The sequence below is a fragment of the Apaloderma vittatum genome, unplaced genomic scaffold (genome assembly GCF_000703405.1).
Source record: "Apaloderma vittatum isolate BGI_N311 unplaced genomic scaffold, ASM70340v1 scaffold9181, whole genome shotgun sequence".
Taxonomy (NCBI): domain Eukaryota; kingdom Metazoa; phylum Chordata; class Aves; order Trogoniformes; family Trogonidae; genus Apaloderma; species Apaloderma vittatum.
In genome coordinates, this window is record NW_009700774.1 from 14,579 (window position 1) to 33,270 (window position 18,692).

Here is an 18,692-nt window from a genome sequence, read left to right on the forward strand (position 1 = left end):
TGTGGCAAAATGGTTAAAAAAAAAACAAACAAAAACTAGAAAAATTATAGGAGAATCAATAACTTGTTCTGTTGGAACAAGGGCTGAGGAGTTTTTAATCTGCCAGAAACAAATGGGATGCTGGCTTGTACTTTAGCTCAAAGAATAAGCCCAGTAAAATCCAACTACCCAAATAAAAAGCAGAGCACAGGATTCATAAGCTTTCGGTGGTGAAGGAAGAAAATGAGACGCATAACACTGGGCAAATAGTTCCTAGTACTTGCTCCCTATGCCTTTAGATGGAATCTGAGACTCCTAAATTAAGAGCCAAAACCAACACAGCCATCCTCCACCTTCTGACCCTTCCTCTCACTGCTTTGCTGGCTTTTCTTCCCGCAGGTCAATGGGAAGGATTTATCTAGAGCGACACACGAGCAGGCGGTGGAAGCGTTCAAAACGGCCAAGGAGCCCATCGTGGTGCAGGTGCTGAGGAGAGCCCCGCGCACCAAGGCCTTCGCTCCTCCTCACGACTCCCAGCTGGTAGACGTGGGCACACAGACCGACATCACTTTCGAACACATCATGGCTCTGAGCAAGATGGGCTCACCCACTCCACCCGTCTCTGTGCTAGACCCATACCTCCTACCTGAAGAGTAAGTAACAGTTTGTGAAGCCCTTGAAAATCCTTGCGTTCCTTAATGTAGCATGTTAGAAGCAGTTCACAAACTCACCTTTACTTTCAGGTGAACACTTACTCCAGGAAGTAGCTGAGATTCAGGCACCACCGAGCCATAAATCAAAACCTTTCCATTTTTGCTATACATTAGCAAGCCATTACTCACATGAGTAATGCCACTGAGTCACAACATGGCCTCATAAAGCTCATTTTTTGCTGGCATTTGATTGATAAAGTCATCGCTTTTTGTAATTCCACTCACTGCCTCTTTGGGTTGCTTATGTTTTAACTTTATTTTTTATAGCCGCCATAAATTGTGTAATGCTAAGAGTTGCTACATTCTGTTCCAGTGTATTAATTACTTTATTATAACCCTGCAGCAATGTTACTCAAATAAATTATTTTCGAGGACGAAAATTACTTACCAGGGCTGTCATGGATGTTTCAGAATCAAATTTTAATTATTGTTAATGGTAGTTTGATGCTTTTGTACTTACAAATAAAAATGACAATTATCTCCTGGCACACACACACCACACCCTCACACGCTGTTCAAGAGGAAAAAAGCTCCCCAAGGAACCTGTGCAAATTGCCTCTCATCTTGCCACGCGTCTCCCCGCGGGAAAAAAAGAAAGAGAAAGGATTCAAACGTTTCCGTTGCTGTGTGGGAGAGACCGTGATCCGGTCAATCCACAGCAGCACCTGGGTTTGAGCCCATCCCACACGCAGCAACAGGCACTCCTGGCCATGCAGCATGGCTGGGGAAGGAGAGCTCCCAGCCAGCCCGCGCTGTGACCGTCGACGGGCACGCAAACGCAGCGCAGTGTGCCTCTGCCCACAGCCCTGCCAGCGCCCCTAGGAAATGGGCTTTGACTACAAACAGGCACCGATCCTCTGCCGCTCCTAAGTGACTCTCGCAGCACGTTAACATTCACACATTCAGCCAGGAATGGGGCTTCTGTGGGCAATGTCTGTTCCTTTCGTGCCTCTCAGTGCTGATTACTTGAAAGATGGTTCCATGGGATGTTACTGCATGGCCACCTACTCCCAGCCCATTCGAAATTCAAGCTCAGCTGCACGTTTGACTGGAAACGTCTGACAAAAAGCTATAGCTTTGAGCTTGGCTGCTGTGAAGAAGCAGCAGGACACAGAGCACTGTGGAGAGGACACGCAGTGCACCCGTACCACACCCCCCCAACCACATTTGCAAGAGAGGCTTTCAGTAACTCCAACTTTCCAACTGCAACAACAATTACCTTAGGAAAATGGCAAAGATGAATTTGTGATGGACCAGAGCGGTTGCAACATACCTGTATGACACCAGCTCAGTCCTGTCAAGTAACCTCATATCGCACATGAGTCGTTAGACAACAGCCAGCATCGCCAGCCAGCGTGACGCTGAGCTGCAGATGGTCTCAGCCATGAAGGCTGCCTCACAGCTATCCCTGCCTACAGGGGCAGTCACTTGGATACCCAAGCATGCTGTCACCCAGCATTGCAAGCTAACCAATTCATTTTTTCCTATTGCTTCCTGCAATTTCTCCAAATCCCATTCAAATTACTCTGGCCCACATGTAACAGCTTGGGTATCTTAGCCAGTTACCAGATGCTGTTAGGTAAACAGCCTCACACTTAGAGAAACATGTGTCTAGCGAACAGAGCATTAAAGGGAGTTTACTTTTATTGCACAAAAAAAATCCAGCATAGAAAAAAGCGATCACAAGAGCCTTACACCGCTTACAACTTCCAAAGTGCAGACAGTGAAAGTGTCATAAAGCTCAAGTTGAAAAAGCAGCATGCCAGCAGCAAATGGCAATATGAAGAACAGTGCATATTTAAGAAGTATTTAAATCATCGTGCGCAGCCCACTGCATTCAAATCAATCAACAGAATGCTGCTGATCCAAGTAGTTGGGTGGCAAACTATTTTTATAAAATTTAGTCATTTGATTAAAATTTTTGTCTTTAAGGTAAAGTAAAAATTCCAAGCAGCTAGGCAAAAATTATTTTACTTGCATGTCTGCAAATTACCTGAGTTTACAAGTAGATGACCTGGTATTCCCTCTCCTCTTGAACCCTGGCAAGTATCTGCCTACTTAGCTATCCCCTGGTACCCCTTACCTTACTTTGCTGCTATTCTGTCTTTCAACTCAAGTCAGCTTTACATTTGGAGAAAAAAAGCTGATAAATGCTAAGAGTCCTTACAAGTCTCTCATTGATCATCAGGTGCCAAATGTTTTAGACGCCTTTTACAACATAGATCAGTTTTGTTTAGTTCATTTATTGGCGTAACTGGTTTACTGTATATAATTAACAACAAGCACCTTCTTGGTGTCGTTAGTCCATCGTGTTCACGATGACCTGCGATAAGCTTGGAATGGATTAATGTGCTAACTAGAGTACTGAGAGCTGTCCTGAAACACACCTTTTTTTTCCCAGCCATCCATCAGTGCATGAATACTATGACCCAAATGACTACATGGGAGGAATTCATCAAGAAATGGACCGAGATGAGTTGGAATTAGAGGTACCTCGTCTTTAGTAACTTATTTCATTTACTGACAGTTTATAACATGCACATCACAGTTGTTATATCGTATATAAAATAAAAAGACATTTCAAAGCAGGTATTTATAATAACATTGCTCGTTAGTTACTTTGCACCTTGCAAACCTTACTGATACCTTTAGCAGTGTATTTAACTGTGCACCATGGACTGATGAGCCAAATCTTCAGCTAACAAATTAACATAAATAGCGAAGTCATTGATTCCGCTAATTAAATTCTGTCTAACTGTGCTCATTTAGAGATTCTGAAAATGTGAAAGACTTTGCAAGGTTACTGAGTGGCAGGACCTGTTCCACATAGTCATGGTAAAACTGTGCGAGTTTCCCTTAAATATTCCCCAGCTGAGAAACAGATGTTCTTGATCATATAACTTAGAAGTATTTTAAGTTTACAAGACAAGACCAGAATAGATTTGCCACTGTACTAAGCTGTTCCTCCCTTCTTCATTACTGAGAAGTTGCATATGTATACACATAAAATTATAGATAATAAAAGCTGAACCAATCATGAAGTAAGTCCATTTTCCTGCCAAATCTTTAAAAATCACTTGTGGTTTTAGTACTTTCATATCCCATCAAAAGTTCATCTTCAGTTTTCTCATCCTTAATTTTAATAACCTGCTCCAAACCAGTCAGAGTGCAGCATATAAATCATGAGCCCTAGTTCTCTGCAAGATACTTCAGCTGTACTGACCCACTGAAGTGCTTTTAGTCGTTTGTAATAAATAGCATTCGAGTATCTCAATACTTCTAAATACTGCCAGCAATGTCTGACCCAGCTAATCCATTCAAGATTATCAGTAAGTGAATAGTTTATTCTTAGCTTGCTTCCAATTCTGATTTCTTAGATCCTGGTCCTGCTAACACTTATTTGTCAAAGCGAGCGATGCTGACCTGTCCGTAGCTCTGTTTAAATCAGTGGGAGATTTATCAACAGCTTCAGTGGGAGCAGAGTTCAGTCGTTCTATAAGCACGAAGTCATTCCATTCTATAAAAGAGTTTGCAAGATCAAGGACTAAAACCCCATAAAAAGTTTGCAAGCTGTTCTCAAATGCTGCGGATCTGGTAGCAATTCTTCTCTATATACAAAAGCAAATCAAAGGCAGGATAAAAATCAAAGTGCCAGTAAAACAAATGCTGTTTAGCAGACTTCAAGGCTTTACTTTTCAAACAAGTGCCTTTTTTTTATTAAATAAAACCAAATACATTATAGATTTCAGTCTGAAAGGAAGCCATAGAACAAATTAGTAATTTCTGCCAGTATCTTTTCAAAATCTATCTTTCAGGAAATCTAATATTGCGGATAAATTATACTGCTTCCATTAGAAGGTCAACCAGTTGAGCTGAAAACAGTTTAAATACAGGCACTTCAGTAGCCCGACGTTAATATGCCTTAACCTACAACATTAATAATTTCGACATTGATATAGTACTTGATGGCAAAAGGTGATCGGCTCCGTAACACAGGGAGACGAACGTTAGAAAAGTCTCTGCAGCCTAATAGTATTTCTTAAAAACCACTACAGATTCTTGCTCAAATTGTAGAGACTATGATCAATGGTAAGGTCAAAGTGCTAACAGGGACTCAACTGGCCAGTTGCTTTTTTGTTTGCCTTTCGATAGATACGTTTTAAAAGACCACAAAGGCACTGTTTCATTGACTGCTACAGGAATGTCTAAAGTAAGAAAGCCATCAAGTCAGCCTTCTGGGCTTCTCAGTCCATAAAATGTGCTTTGAATTTAAATCAGAAGCTCCTCATCTAAACTTTTATGGTCTGTAACTGACTGGTTAGTGATTTGTAACGAGTAAACAAGACAAAAACAGTGAAATACCCAAGTTCACAACAAGCTTCTAATGTAAATATCCATAGGAAGGCATTTATCCTGGAAACATTGCCAAGGTGCCAAGATTGTCTTCTCAGTTTTATCTCTCAGCATTTATCTTAAAATTGATGACTCAGGGCTAACTGCCACATATTCTCTACTACAAAAATAAATAAATATCATTTTTTTGTCTTTTGAAGTTCGCATGCCACAGGAAAGAGGGACTAAATCCTGAGCTACTATTTGATTATAAATTAAAAGTATATTCATTCTTCACAGAGGCTCAGTCAGAAGTCATTTCAGGCTCATAAAGGAAGAATAATGTCACTCCAGGATTCCCCAGCAGCATTATGCATTAATATGTTTATTCACACCAGTGTGCCCAACTGTCGGGCACGCAGCCCATGTGAGGGATTTCTCAGTGTGTTAATTTTCTCACATTACAAAGGAGAACATTCTATATCAAACAAGGGCCTTGTTCATTCCCGTTTCACTTTCTGTCTTTGCCCTTTCCTATATGCAACTTGCACGTAGGTCTTGTTTTCTTTCCAAGTCGAGAACTGAACTCAGCTGAAAGGCTAGTTGAGACTAAGTACAGCCTGGAGAAGAAAATCTACAGGAAATGTTTGGTAGCTGCTCAGGAATCTCCTTTCTGATACTCTCACTCACTCTTGGACAGAAGTGAATTCTTCATGTCGAAAGCCTGCAGAACAAGCAGATTCATTCAGCCAGCTTTGTGCCCTCCTGGCTCACACAGCATTCCCAGCATGAAACCACATCGTCTGATGAGCAAAGAATGAACATGCTGAACAACAAAATCCACGCTTCAAAATCTGAAATTAATACTTCACTGCTTTTAGGAAACTATAAATAAAAGCTGAGTACTAGGGTTTCAAGCTCTCCCCTTTAGCGTACTTTGCTGTTTCAGTTGGAAGTTTTCTTTTACTTCTCCAAAGATCTGTTTGCAAGGGAGGGGAGGAGGCGAGAGGTCACTGCCTGAACATGGCAATCAGTAGGCTCCATCACAGGCACTTGACGATTTGTATTCCACCCTGGCTGTAAAGCATCTGAAAGCATCTTTTATATGAATGTATTCCTTCTCAGTGAGAGCTCCCACTGCGCAGGGAGTTGCTCTGATCAGGAGCTTCTTGAGGCATTACTGTGTCTCTGAATGCAAAGGACTTCAGCCCCAGCAGTCCTGCTCTGGCCATGATTGAATGTGTCAAGGTTTAAGCAGCAGTACCTTCCTTCAGCTTCTCATCTGTGGTTTCCAAGACAAATATTTGTATGTTCTTTGTTAGGAACAAATCCAAAAGTGGTAAAACATTTCAGCTTGCTGACAAGCCAGTACTGAGAGGTTGTCTTCCCTTAGCTCTCTGGAACTTCAACCTGGCCTTAACACCTCTTACTGCACGAGAAGGGTATTAATCGTGGAGCACTGGCAATCTGCTTGGCAAAGAGCCTGGGCATCCTTCAGGGGACCTTACTTAGACATCCTAAACATCTTTTCACCAGAGTAAGAAGCGTTTTTCTTCAATCTTCTCTGGTACCACTGATGACTTGAGCTAGTCCAGTCTCTCTGGTCCATCACAGAATTATCATCATAGAGCTGGGCTGGCACAGAAGCCTCCAGATAGATTTTTACTTCTTCTCTAGGGCAAAGAATTTCAGAAAGAAAACCTCTTTCCTTCTCTGAAAAGTCAGTTTTGTCAGTTGCCAAAAAGTGGTGAGAATGCCTCACACAGTACTAGAGTTCTTCGTATTTATTTCTCTGACATTCTTGTCGGGGTAAAACTCATTAATAGAATAGCAAAACCATGGGCCCTGCTGGTCAGGTATGTCAGAAGTCAGCAAATAAAAAACCCACCACTTTTTACAGAGACAAAGGGGCAAACTTTGAGTAATGCTCTGAGAACATTTGAACTTGTTTTTACCCATCGTTGTTCTCTCTTTTCAGATTTCTACTGCTCATTTCTGTCTGGTTAGAGAAAGGACTTTGATATTTATAAATTTGCAGGCAGGCCATAATTTTAAATCAGCAGTACAATAATTCAATAATCTCTTGCAAATGAAGGATCTTCTGAGCTTATGGAGGTTAATTTATTATTATCACTTACTCCTAATTCGTTATTATGAGCAGTCGCAGGTATAATGTCATAGTGCATGTTCATTTCTTCTTGTCTTGCTACAAATGCCACATGGATTTCAGCAAGTAGCTCTTCGAGCCCTTCTTAGCTCTACATTTGATACAGAGTCAGTAAACTTTCAGACAGTTCTCGTGTCCAGACTCTATTTTGAAATAGCTTACCAATGCTTCTCTTGAACAGCACTTTTAACTCATCTAAAGAAGAAGATTTCGTCTGTGTGTGTAAAAGTTATATCAAACTTGAAATTTCCACAGTTCTCATATCAATGCAGCCCTGACCTCATTGCCCTGCGGACACTGCCAGTGTCTGCTGATTAGTTCCTGCAGATCTAAACTGGGGGCTGAGCAACTCCAGCGTCTCCTTTCTGCAGCGTCGGTGGCTGTTCCACACGGAGTTCGTTAGAACAGTGTCTGAGCCCCAGTTGAGCACTAAACGCACTTTCAGCTCAGGACTGCGGTGCAGCAGGCGAATGTGACAGAGCAGGGCCAGGGGGGTGCTGGCAGCAGCCCAGCCCCCACGGCTCCCTGCTGCCACCTCGCAGGATCAGGCCCTTGGGCTGCCCAGGAGCTGAAGGCAGAGGGGTAAGAAACGGCAAGTCCTGTCACATTGCAAACACGTGAACTCACACTTCCGTCAGAGTTCTCTAGGCCCGTATTAATTCCTAGTGCTTAATGAGTTCCTCGCACGATTACACAAGTTACTGTAGTATCTGTACACGCAGGTGCCCGTTTTCTGTTCTCCCCTTTCATGTATCTGCATTATACAGACTTGACACTGAACATGGATAATAACTTCTGCTTTGAAGATTCTGGTGTTGATTCTTCAGCTCCAACTGGAATTGCACGCTTTTATCTCTCAAATATTTCAAACCTTTATGATTACATTAAAACTTCACTGACGCAAACACCCAGAGAAAGCAGCTGTTCCTATCTTTAAGTTCACAAGATGATCATATTTAGGTAGCATCAAACCCACTTATTCTATTCCTACCACAGACTAGAGGGATTGCACCCAAGGGCAAGTTTGTCAAATAATTACTCATAAAAATTCAGCTTCTAAACACCTGCTCTAAAAATTTCTGTTTGCTTTAGCTTTTGGCTGCTTTATTTGTGCATTTGTAAACACTATATATATATATGCTTTTCTTTTAAAATATAAGCTGTTTAATTTACAAGATCATTTATTACCTTCCAGTGTATCACAGGCGATGTCTCAGATGGTGCATTTTAAATATAAAACCACACTTGGTTTTTTTTATTATAATAATACCCTTTATAGTTGTATGCTCTTGAAAAAACATCTACTGATATTAAAAACATGCAGCAGGTAAGAAAGATACTAAGAGCTTGCTCCCTCCTTCCGCTCCAAAACATGCTGGCAAGTATTTAAGTTTACACAGGATCTATTTAAATAATGGCCAAAGTCATCAGGCTTTTTTGTTTGTTTTTTGTGGGGTCCTTTTTAACTTTTTTCTTTCGCTACCAGTATGACAAACAGTAGAATGAGCTACAGCACCAGTTCCTTGCCACTATTTCATTGCCATGTTTTTAGATCAGTAAACTATACAAAAACTTACCTGAAGACATGAAATCTTTTTGTTAAAGTCTGCAAGAAATACGTGGATCATTCTAGGCCCAAATTAGGCCCAGTTCACAAATTTCCACCTCATTCCCTGCTTGCACCATGATAAAACGCAGAATAAATGCATTGACTGCAGCAGCGTTCCCAGGGATCAAGAACCGAATCACTCTCATCTTTTCTTCTGAAGAATTTCCATCTCCTCTCTGGAGAGCCCCAAAAGCTTTTAGAAATCCGAAAAAAACCACCAACCCACTATTAAAGCCTTGTGTTCAGTCCTTTAAGTAACAAAAGAGGGAGAAAAAAGAGCAGCAGTTCACCATGGATACTATTGATTGAAACCATTTAAATACCATCTGAAATGTCACTGACATTTACAGCTACGTTTCTTTAAAGAAAAAAAAAGAAATTACACATGTTGACAAGTAAATAACATGAGATTGCTGATCTTGGCAGCTGTCATCTAGACATGCCAATAAATTATTCATATCAGCTTGTTTTATTGTCTTTCCCTTTACAAACGGCACAGCGCGGGTCAAAATGGAGAGACGCGCAGAAATAATGAGTCACGTTATCAGGGCTTTGCCACTGGAAGGGACGGGTGCAGGCAGGAGCGCGCCGGGGCTGGGCCAACCCTCGGATCCCGCACGGGCCGGGGGGTCTTTCTCAGCCTGCGTCCCTTTGTCCCCTCTCCCTGGTCCCCCTCTTTCCTGTCGCAGCAATGGGGCTCGAGCCCCACGGTTGCCTTCTCCGTCCTGCCTGGCGTTAGCTGCAGAGGAGCGGGACCTTCCGAAGCCTTGCTCATCTCCACACGTTCTTTTAACGGGAGTGAAAACTACAACTACCCTTAGTATTACTCCTCTACCTGTGAAAAATCATCCTTCCTCCCTACAGCAGCATCCTCAAGGCTAACACAGCAGTCACAATAAGCTGGTGAAGGGTGTCAGGCTCCCCAGGGTCCTTGGCTCCCGGGACGTCCCTCGGACGTGATGCGGACCTGACACAGGCATCTCACAGCTTTCGGGTATCTCCAGGGATTTTACAACTCCTTGTAACAACCCAGGTCACAGAGCAGCAGCAAACATAGGGAAAAAATAACCCACGTGATGTCCTCATGGCAAAAAAAGCATCGAGAAGAAAGTGTATTTAAATGTCTCCAGGACTAACAAGACTACCAAAGAGCACGAGAATGATAAACCACGACCTGCTGAAACCAAACCCTTGCAAGATATTGAAGTGCTTATTATATTTCTATTACCAATACCAAATGCTTTGCTGACAATGTATTGATCTTCAGTCACGCTTCTGAGAAATTTATTACATCATTTCATGAAAATTACACAAGTTAAGGTAATAGAAAACTATTTTTCTCTGAAAAGCCAGAAAACTTCCCCGCTTAGGAGGAAATATATATTGGCTGTGGCAAATATTGAAATCATACTTTATAAGTATTTTAGTGTTTGAAGTCCTACCACTACATGAAATATAGGTAATATTTCTTCTTTAAGATCAATAAAAGGTCTGTTTTCAAAACGACTTCTTATTGACTGAAGGGTCAAAAATGCCCCAGGTATTGATTGTCTGCATATAATCACATTTTGCTCAGTAAGTTAACCTCGTCTACAAGTGAAATGAAAAGAGATCCACTATATCACTTAAGCAAATATTTTCATTGTATTTGAAAAATTGCTTCCATCAGTCACCCGTGTCTCATTGACAATGTATTTTTGTTTTGTTTTGTTTTTTTTTTATTTATTTTTACCGCAGGAAGTAGATTTACATAGAGTGAACAGCCAGGACAAGCTTGGCCTTACTGTATGTTACAGAACAGATGATGAAGATGACATGGGTATTTATGTGAGTGAGGTAAGATTGAACTGATTTCCGTAAGATACAATTTGTCTTTTAAACTGCAGTGTTGGACATTTAAGACATTTGTCTTCTGCTTGTACCATATTTAAAAAACAGCCAGAATGCAGTAATTTGGAAGAAATCTAACTATTTTTCTTTTTCTCCAAACTGAGTGAGACCCTGCATCCAGTCAAATTTCGTTATATTACCATTTAGCGGTCATTTTTTCCCTAAAACAGTCTCACCGTTCAATTTCATATGACATTTTCAAAATATTTTTAATACATTCCTCTTTCAACTTTTGTTCCAAATTATTCCGGAAACAATATAAAAAAGTAAAAAACCCCACACATTTCTCTTTACAAAGATTTGAGGCTTGTTTGTCTCTCTTTGCCCCCCTTCATTTTATCCACAATCTTTTTATCCATTTCAAATTAGTAGCAGCAGTTTGGGGAACAAAACTCACAACTAAATCTAAAATCTTCCATTAAAATGCATCACTTAGGGCATAAACCTTCATGTTCCATATGCAAAAACAGGTTCTAATCAGAGCCCCGTGTTGTAAAGCTAAATGTTGAATTATGAGGTACGTGGATATCACGCAAACGTGATAAACCTACGGTCTCTAAGGACACATCTCAGGAAGAAATGTTCTGGGTTTGACTTGATAGTTTTAACTTGCATTTCGGTTTGTCTGACGTAGCAAGGACAGGTCCAGCGATCACTAAGCAAGACGTAACAACCAGAAATACCACACCACCTCCAAAGCACTCACAGTTCTCTTATTTTGCAGATTGACCCCAACAGTATTGCTGCAAAAGACGGTCGGCTCCGAGAAGGGGATCGCATTATTCAGGTAAGTGTGCAAACGCTTCTAAGTCTGCTAACACATGATAACCTTACTGTAGTGTCTTTATTTCGGTATAATTTTTACAAATAATTCCCTTCAGACTGATATTCAAATGCTTCCTTTTCACTTCTGAGGGCGTTTCCCTTTCCTCTGCCATATCTCTGTCAGATTTTGATAGTCCTGGCCAGTAAAGCTCTGTCTTGGCCCTACTCTGCAGATGAAGTGTGTATCAGTTTCCAGCACATATCCTGATACACTTGGCAGTCCCAACGAAACAATTTCCTTGTGTTGCTCTTTTCTTTAAAGATCAATGGCATAGAAGTACAGAACCGGGAAGAAGCCGTAGCACTTCTCACCAGTGAAGAGAGCAAGAATATCTCCTTACTTGTTGCAAGACCAGAAATTCAGGTACTGTAACAACAACAAACCCCTCTCTTGATTTTTTTAATTAAAAGAGCTGCTGTTTTGTAGAAAGCAGTTGGCATCTTTTGAAGAATTTTAACCTAGTTAAATCTACCAAATGTACCGAAAAACATATTATACGGTTTGACTGGAGATATATATAGTCTAAAATAATGGAATTCAGCAGTCACAGTACTTATATTTATTATATTGAAGTTCGATTTATAAAATGTTCAGGGATTTATATATGCTGCAATGCTATTCCAAACATCAGTGCAAGGTATTATTGATGGTGTCAAGCCAGAGCTTTGAAGAACATCCTGAACTCTAATTCCTATATCTATTGATTATTCATTCATTAAAACACCTATTACTTAGCCCTTTATACACCATCTCTTAATGTAGTTAAATACTGTCAAGAAGCATCCTCAGCTGGAATGAAAGGTTGAACCGTTCCTTTTGTAGAGCAGGGATTAGCACAACAAAGATGTTGAACAAACAGCCCTGAGCACCACTGTTTGATCCCTCTCTGCTCCTCCTGCTGCGAGAGCAACCCTTGCCAACGCACCTGCAGACACAGGGTCAGGCTCAAGACTGTCCTGTGAGCCGGGATGGTTCTGATCTTTCCCTTGGGAATAATTGAGGCTGAGAGTACAAAAAGCCTTACAGCCCACTGACCAGGATTTTTCCCTCTGGCCTTTGACGCTTCCTCGCAAGTGGCACGTTCAGGCCATGTACCTTGGAGTGTTTTTATACGTCCTGATCAAGCCACGCACAAACCAAACCATCCCCAACTCTTAGAAGTACTTCCACAGAGGAAAAAGCCGGTTTTGTTTCATATATAAAGGGTTGTTGAAGATAAAACCATTCTGCTGGAGATGGAGGTGGCCGGGGGAGGGGAGTTGACGTAGGACAGTCAGTACTTAGCACACGGAGACGTCTGTCCCAGGACAGACAGCAATGTCACAGGAAGGAGTCTCCTAAGATTTCCCAACCACTTTCCACAAAGCAGGAACGTAATTTACGTCAGTCTTCATTCTTTTGACAACATTTGGGTTGTTTTTTCCCTCCCTTTTCCCATAGCTGGATGAAGGATGGATGGATGATGACAGAAATGATTTTCTGGATGACTTGCACATGGACATGTTAGAGGAACAGCACCACCAGGCAATGCAATTTACTGCCAGCATGCTTCAGCAGGTACTGCCCTTCTCTGTGCAGTCGTGTCAAAACTTCACATTGCACTCGATATTTCACTACTGAGCTTGACTGAATACACTTATTGTCCCGAATGACGATTGAGGCAAGAAAGTTCCTGTAAAATCAAGATATTGCACGACTATCCACAGACTTCATCTCAGGAACCGAAATGTTTTACAGTGTTCCCTTTTTTTACTTTGCCCCTTACGACAACCTGATCACAGTTCTTAGAAATCTGGCAGTGATCACTGTGTGGGGGAGATAGAGGAGGCAGAGGGATAACTTATACAATTTCTTATCTGATGTGCGCACACATACTGAAAACAGCCTGTCTCCCAAAACCTTAAAATCCAAAGGGGGCACTTGAGCAAATGACTGAAGTAAGGTGTATGTATGCGGAGAAAGACAAAGGAGAAGCTTTTCTTATAGCAACGCTTATTCAGGGCCACAGATTTGGGCCTGTATTCCCTGTCATTCTGCCACGATTAATGCAGTCATACAAGTTCATGAATAGTTTTTCGATTTTTGTCTAGAGTTTTTTGTAGTGTTTTCTAAAACTCTGCCCTCCTCTGTGGCATCCACATTTTTGGAAGAGACGTTCTCTTACTTCAGCACAGCAGTAGAACTGGATACTTTTGTGCACCTCAACGGGAGAAGACACATCCTGAAAATGTGACTTCTACCATCGCTGCTATATAACTGAAAAGCAGACCCCTTGAGTTCTTCTAGAAAAGACACCCATAGGAGGCTGTGGTCTCGGTCACCATTTCTGCAAGTTCTTAGTAATATTCTTTCCATACAAGTAAACGACAAAGCTGCAGAAAGTGTAACAAGTGACAGATTAAGAAAACTACCAAAAAATGAACACCCTGAAATATTTTATGTCCTTGCAGTAATTTCCCTTTCTGTCTTTTCATTTTTGCTGCTAGAAGAAGCACGAGGAGGATGGAGGAACCACAGACACAGCCACTATTTTATCTAACCAGCACGAGAAGGACAGCGGCGTGGGGCGCACAGACGACAGCACTCGCAACGATGAGAGCTCCGAGCAGGAGAACAACGCGGATGATCACACCACTGCCTCCAACACTTTAGGGAGCCAGAAGAAGCTGACGTACAGCCACGACACCCTCGGAAGCGGCGATATGCAGTTCAGCAACGAGTCGTTTATCTCAGCCGACTGCACAGACGTCGACTTCCTTGGCATCCCCGTAGACGAATGCGAGCGATTCCGGGAGCTGCTGGAGCTGAAGTGCCAGGTGAAGTCTGCCAACCCTTACGGTCTGTATTATCATAACAGCATGCTGGATATGAGCAAAAGCGACCAAGAAAGCGTTGACAGAGAGTTGGAGATGCTGAACGAGGAGCTGCGCAACATTGAGCTGGAGTGCCTGAATATTGTGAGAGCTCATAAAATGCAGCAGCTGAAAGATCAGTACCGGGAGCCCTGGATGCTACATAACAGCGGGTTCCGCAACTATAACACGAGCATTGACGTTCGCAGGCACGAGCTCTCAGACATTACGGAGCTCCCGGAGAAGTCTGACAAGGATAGCTCGAGCGCGTATAACACCGGCGAAAGCTGCCGGAGCACACCGCTCACGCTGGAGATCTCCCCTGACAATTCGCTGCGCAGAACTGCAGAAGGCATTAACTGTCAAGGTAACGAGGGGGCAGTGGCATACAGCGTCTCCCAAAAGAATTTATTTGCTAGCTCAGAAAGTCATGAAGCCAGCACTGGCAAATGCCATGCCGCTGCTAAAGACCCCGACCCCAGCAAGCAGCTGGAAAGCAAGGAGAGAAAAGCCAGTGATGGAAGCAAAAGCCCCACTCATGGTCAGAAACCTTCTGGCTCCTACGTCTCCCCGTACCATCACTCTCCGTACAAGCACGCTCACATCCCTGCCCACGCCCAACACTATCAGAGCTACATGCAGCTGATCCAGCAGAAGTCAGCGGTGGAGTACGCCCAGAGCCAAATGAGCCTGGTGAGTATGTGCAAAGACTTGAACTCGAGCCAGAGCGAACCGAGGATGGAGTGGAAAGTCAAGGTCAGGAGCGACGGGACCCGCTACATTACAAAGAGGCCGGTCAGGGACAGGCTGCTGAGGGAGCGCGCCATAAAGATCAAGGAGGAGCGCAGCGGGATGACCACCGACGATGATGCCATAAGTGAAATGAAGATGGGTCGTTACTGGAGCAAGGAGGAACGGAAGCAGCATTTAGTGAAAGCGAAGGAGCAGAGGCGGCGGCGTGAGTTCATGATGCAGAGCAGGTTAGACTGCTTAAAGGAACAGCAAGGTGCGGAAGAAAAGAAAGAGATGAGTATCATTGAACTGAGCCACAAAAAAATGATGAAGAAGAGAAATAAAAAAATATTTGACAATTGGATGACAATCCAAGAACTCCTAACCCACGGAACAAAGTCACCGGACGGCACACGGGTGTACAATTCCTTCCTGTCAGTGACTACTGTATAATCACCCTTGCTAAATTATGTACATAAAACACTACCATTGGGGTAGAAATCAATGCCTCGTTCAATGTGGCAAGATTTTTGTATATAAGATGCAGCCATCGAGTTTATAGTTCAAATACTGAACTCTACAACTGTGGGTGCCGGGATCTCCATTTGGAAGTGGAGAGGAAGCTCGCCCGTCTCCTTCAAAGGCAATATTAACAGCGCTTTTTGGATTACTGATTGTACTTTTTTACTCGTTACCTTTTACATGAAGTGTTTAAATATCAGAAATGTATTAACCATACTTACACAGGTAATTTGCTTAAACTATACTCATATTAAAAGGTACCCGTGCTTTTCTTTAGGTAAAAAAAGATGCAAAAACCCCACAAGAGCAACTGCACATACGTATTTTTTTTTGTGAAACCATATTTTGTGCTATTATTTTACTGTTGTTCACTTCTACACAGAGTGCCGTACCAATATTTAGCTCAATGTTTCAACTCGGAGTCATTCTCCTGTAATATTTAACATTTATCAAACAACAGTTTTTAGAGTTATGCTCAACATTTAAACATTTTTCTTTTTAAGGTTTCTGAAGAAAGTATATAGGTTTCATCTGAAAAGCCTGAAGCAAAGTACACTATACTGCAGCTTTAAAGGATTTTAAAGCATGTTTGCAAATGTTGCAGCCTATTGAAAAAAAGTGCATGTACAGCTAATTTGTTTATATAAGACAGTTTGTGGAATTTGAAAAGCCCATGGTAGTAACTGTTTGCTATATAGATTTGAATGTATTGAATTATAAAAGCAGTTCCATGAAATCATCCTTAGCTACAAACGTTAACAAGTAAAATGAAGCAAAATAAATTATTGTTTTATATTTCAAACTATTTTAAATTCTTTTGACTGCCTTCTGGTTTCACCATGTAGAGCATTCTTTCCCTGAGCACAGCTCCTGTGCTGCAGAAATGCCTGGAGAACCTAACAGAGTAATCTGCATCCCGATTTGGGGGGGGAATTTGGATTGAGGGGGTTTTTTGAGGTAAGGAGAGATGGAGCGAAGAGGCAAGAGAGAAATACAAGGCAGATCGAGAGTAGAATCAAGCAATGCATATCTTCAGCTCACAAGGCGTGTAAGATGACTTGCAAGTGCAAAAGAAATAGGACTTTGCTCTCCTGTTTTGTGATTTCTTAGTAGTATATAAAAACCATCCATGGTTTGCGTTAAAAAGAGACAACAGATAAAATAAAGCACTTATAAATTAAAGCACATAAACATAAAAATTAAGAGAGATGGTGAAAAAGACAAAAACTAAATGTCAAAGAAGTATTGCACTTGTTTGTTTGCTTTCTATTTCTAATTAAATATTCAGATATCAGTTGGAATATTCTGCTGAATTAACATAGACACATTATGAATAGCTCCCAGATTCTCCATCCTCTCTCCTTTTTCCCTTGCCCCCACAGAAAACTTCCTTCCAAACCCTTCTAGGATTTTGTTCCGGACTCTTCTGTCATAACTATACAGAGCAAAAATTATAATCTTAATGACAGAAGCGAAAAGTTGGAAGGGGAGAGCTTAACAGTTTCTCTGTGCCTGTGTTATCTGTTATCAAGAAGCAAACAACTGCTGTGTTGGGGGTTTTTCAGCTCCTTTTGTGGACTGGCACTGAATTAGCAGTGAATGTATCAACCATATTCCACAATTAACTCTCTTACATACCTGAAAATGCATCTTAAACCCATGTAAATTGTCCCTGCCCCTTGAAATGTGGCACTCATGTCAATAAGGCTCTGCAAATTTATCCTCAAACAATATTTTCCTTTGGGATAAAGTACTAGTCCTCCTGCAGCCTGTGGAAGATTTTCAACTGACTTTGCTAGAGCCAGGATTTCACCTGACATGCACTCCCAGCCATTATCGTGCGTGGTACAGCAGGAAAAATATGTGATTTTCAGAACACACTGCCTTTAATGTAAGACTCTTGCTATCTCTGTGTCAAATCTGCTTTACTCTTAAGTTCACATTCTGTTCATCCCAACAGCCACAGCACAATAGTGTCTCTCCTGAAATTCAGAAACTCAGATGGACAGGCAGAGCTGGGATTAGTGTGGAATCACAATCCCTGAGCAGAGGTTTAAGCCATCTTCAGCCTACCTGGCAATACTAGAGTAAGATTGGAAATGCTCTAATGAGGAAGAGTTGTCATCAAGGTGTTCTCATAAAAATAGACTCCTTTGGAATAACTTCACAGGTTCCTTTAGGCATCAGTTCTATAAATGCTGAGCATTGTATGCATGTGTGTAACGGCAGAAACGTATTTGGGAATTCAAGTGTGATGTGTCGAAATTACACCGAAGCATCAACAGTATAAAACTGACATTCTTTAAGATGCTGAAATAAAGTTATTGGCCAAGAATTATTCTCACACCTTTGAGTTTTTCCTCGCCAAACATTTGTTGGTTTTTTGGTCAGTGAAAAATCACCTCTCCCTTAGAATTATGATTCGTTAACTAGCATCAGTTCACAGAATCCATCTGTTATCCTGGAAATTTGGGCAAAAGCTTTGCAAAGTGCCCTTTTTCCTTTTCCTTTCTCAGTTTCCACTCACCCTTTTTCATTGCCTTATCAAAGTACCTGATGGGGTGTTGAAAAGGGAGATTGGGGGTCTTTTTATTACTTGCAAGGAAACACTAGAAATTATCACAATGTTAGCCCAAATCTGCCCTCATTTACAGTGAAATAAATCAGACTGGAAAGACAACTGGCACGTAAGAGGAAATATTCCATCCAACAGCTTTTCTAAAAATTGCAGTATGGTTCATATGCCAGTACTTAAAAGCTAACAACTGAAATTGTTGTTCTAGTTGCCTGCAGGATATCTAATGTAAGAAATCTCCATGTGACAGTGGAGATTGCATCTCCTGTGTTACTCCAGGCTTTACCTGAAATGCAACACTCCACCAACTGCTGCACCCCCTTGCAGAGCACCAGAGTCATCCTCACAGCCTGGGCATGGGGTCCTGTCCCACAGCACGATGCTGACTCTGTGGTGTGTTGACCCTGGCTGGACACTCAACTTCAACCCCAGTTACTCAGGCTCAGCAGGGATCAGCACCTGCAGATGTGCTCCTTCACTGGGAAGGCTCATTCC

At 41.8% G+C, this 18,692-nt stretch overlaps 1 protein-coding gene across 1 annotated transcript; it reads left to right on the plus strand.

Annotated features, from left to right (window-relative positions):
- Window positions 1-378: 378 nt before the first annotated feature.
- Window positions 379-16,424, plus strand: PDZRN3 (PDZ domain containing ring finger 3; the record flags this gene model as incomplete). The annotated part of the gene is made up of 7 exons (XM_009878860.1): window positions 379-632; window positions 3,094-3,181; window positions 10,538-10,636; window positions 11,415-11,477; window positions 11,778-11,879; window positions 12,957-13,073; window positions 14,003-16,424. Coding segments are annotated over 7 exons (2,274 nt in total), but the record flags the coding sequence as incomplete, so codon positions are not given.
- Window positions 16,425-18,692: the final 2,268 nt, after the last annotated feature.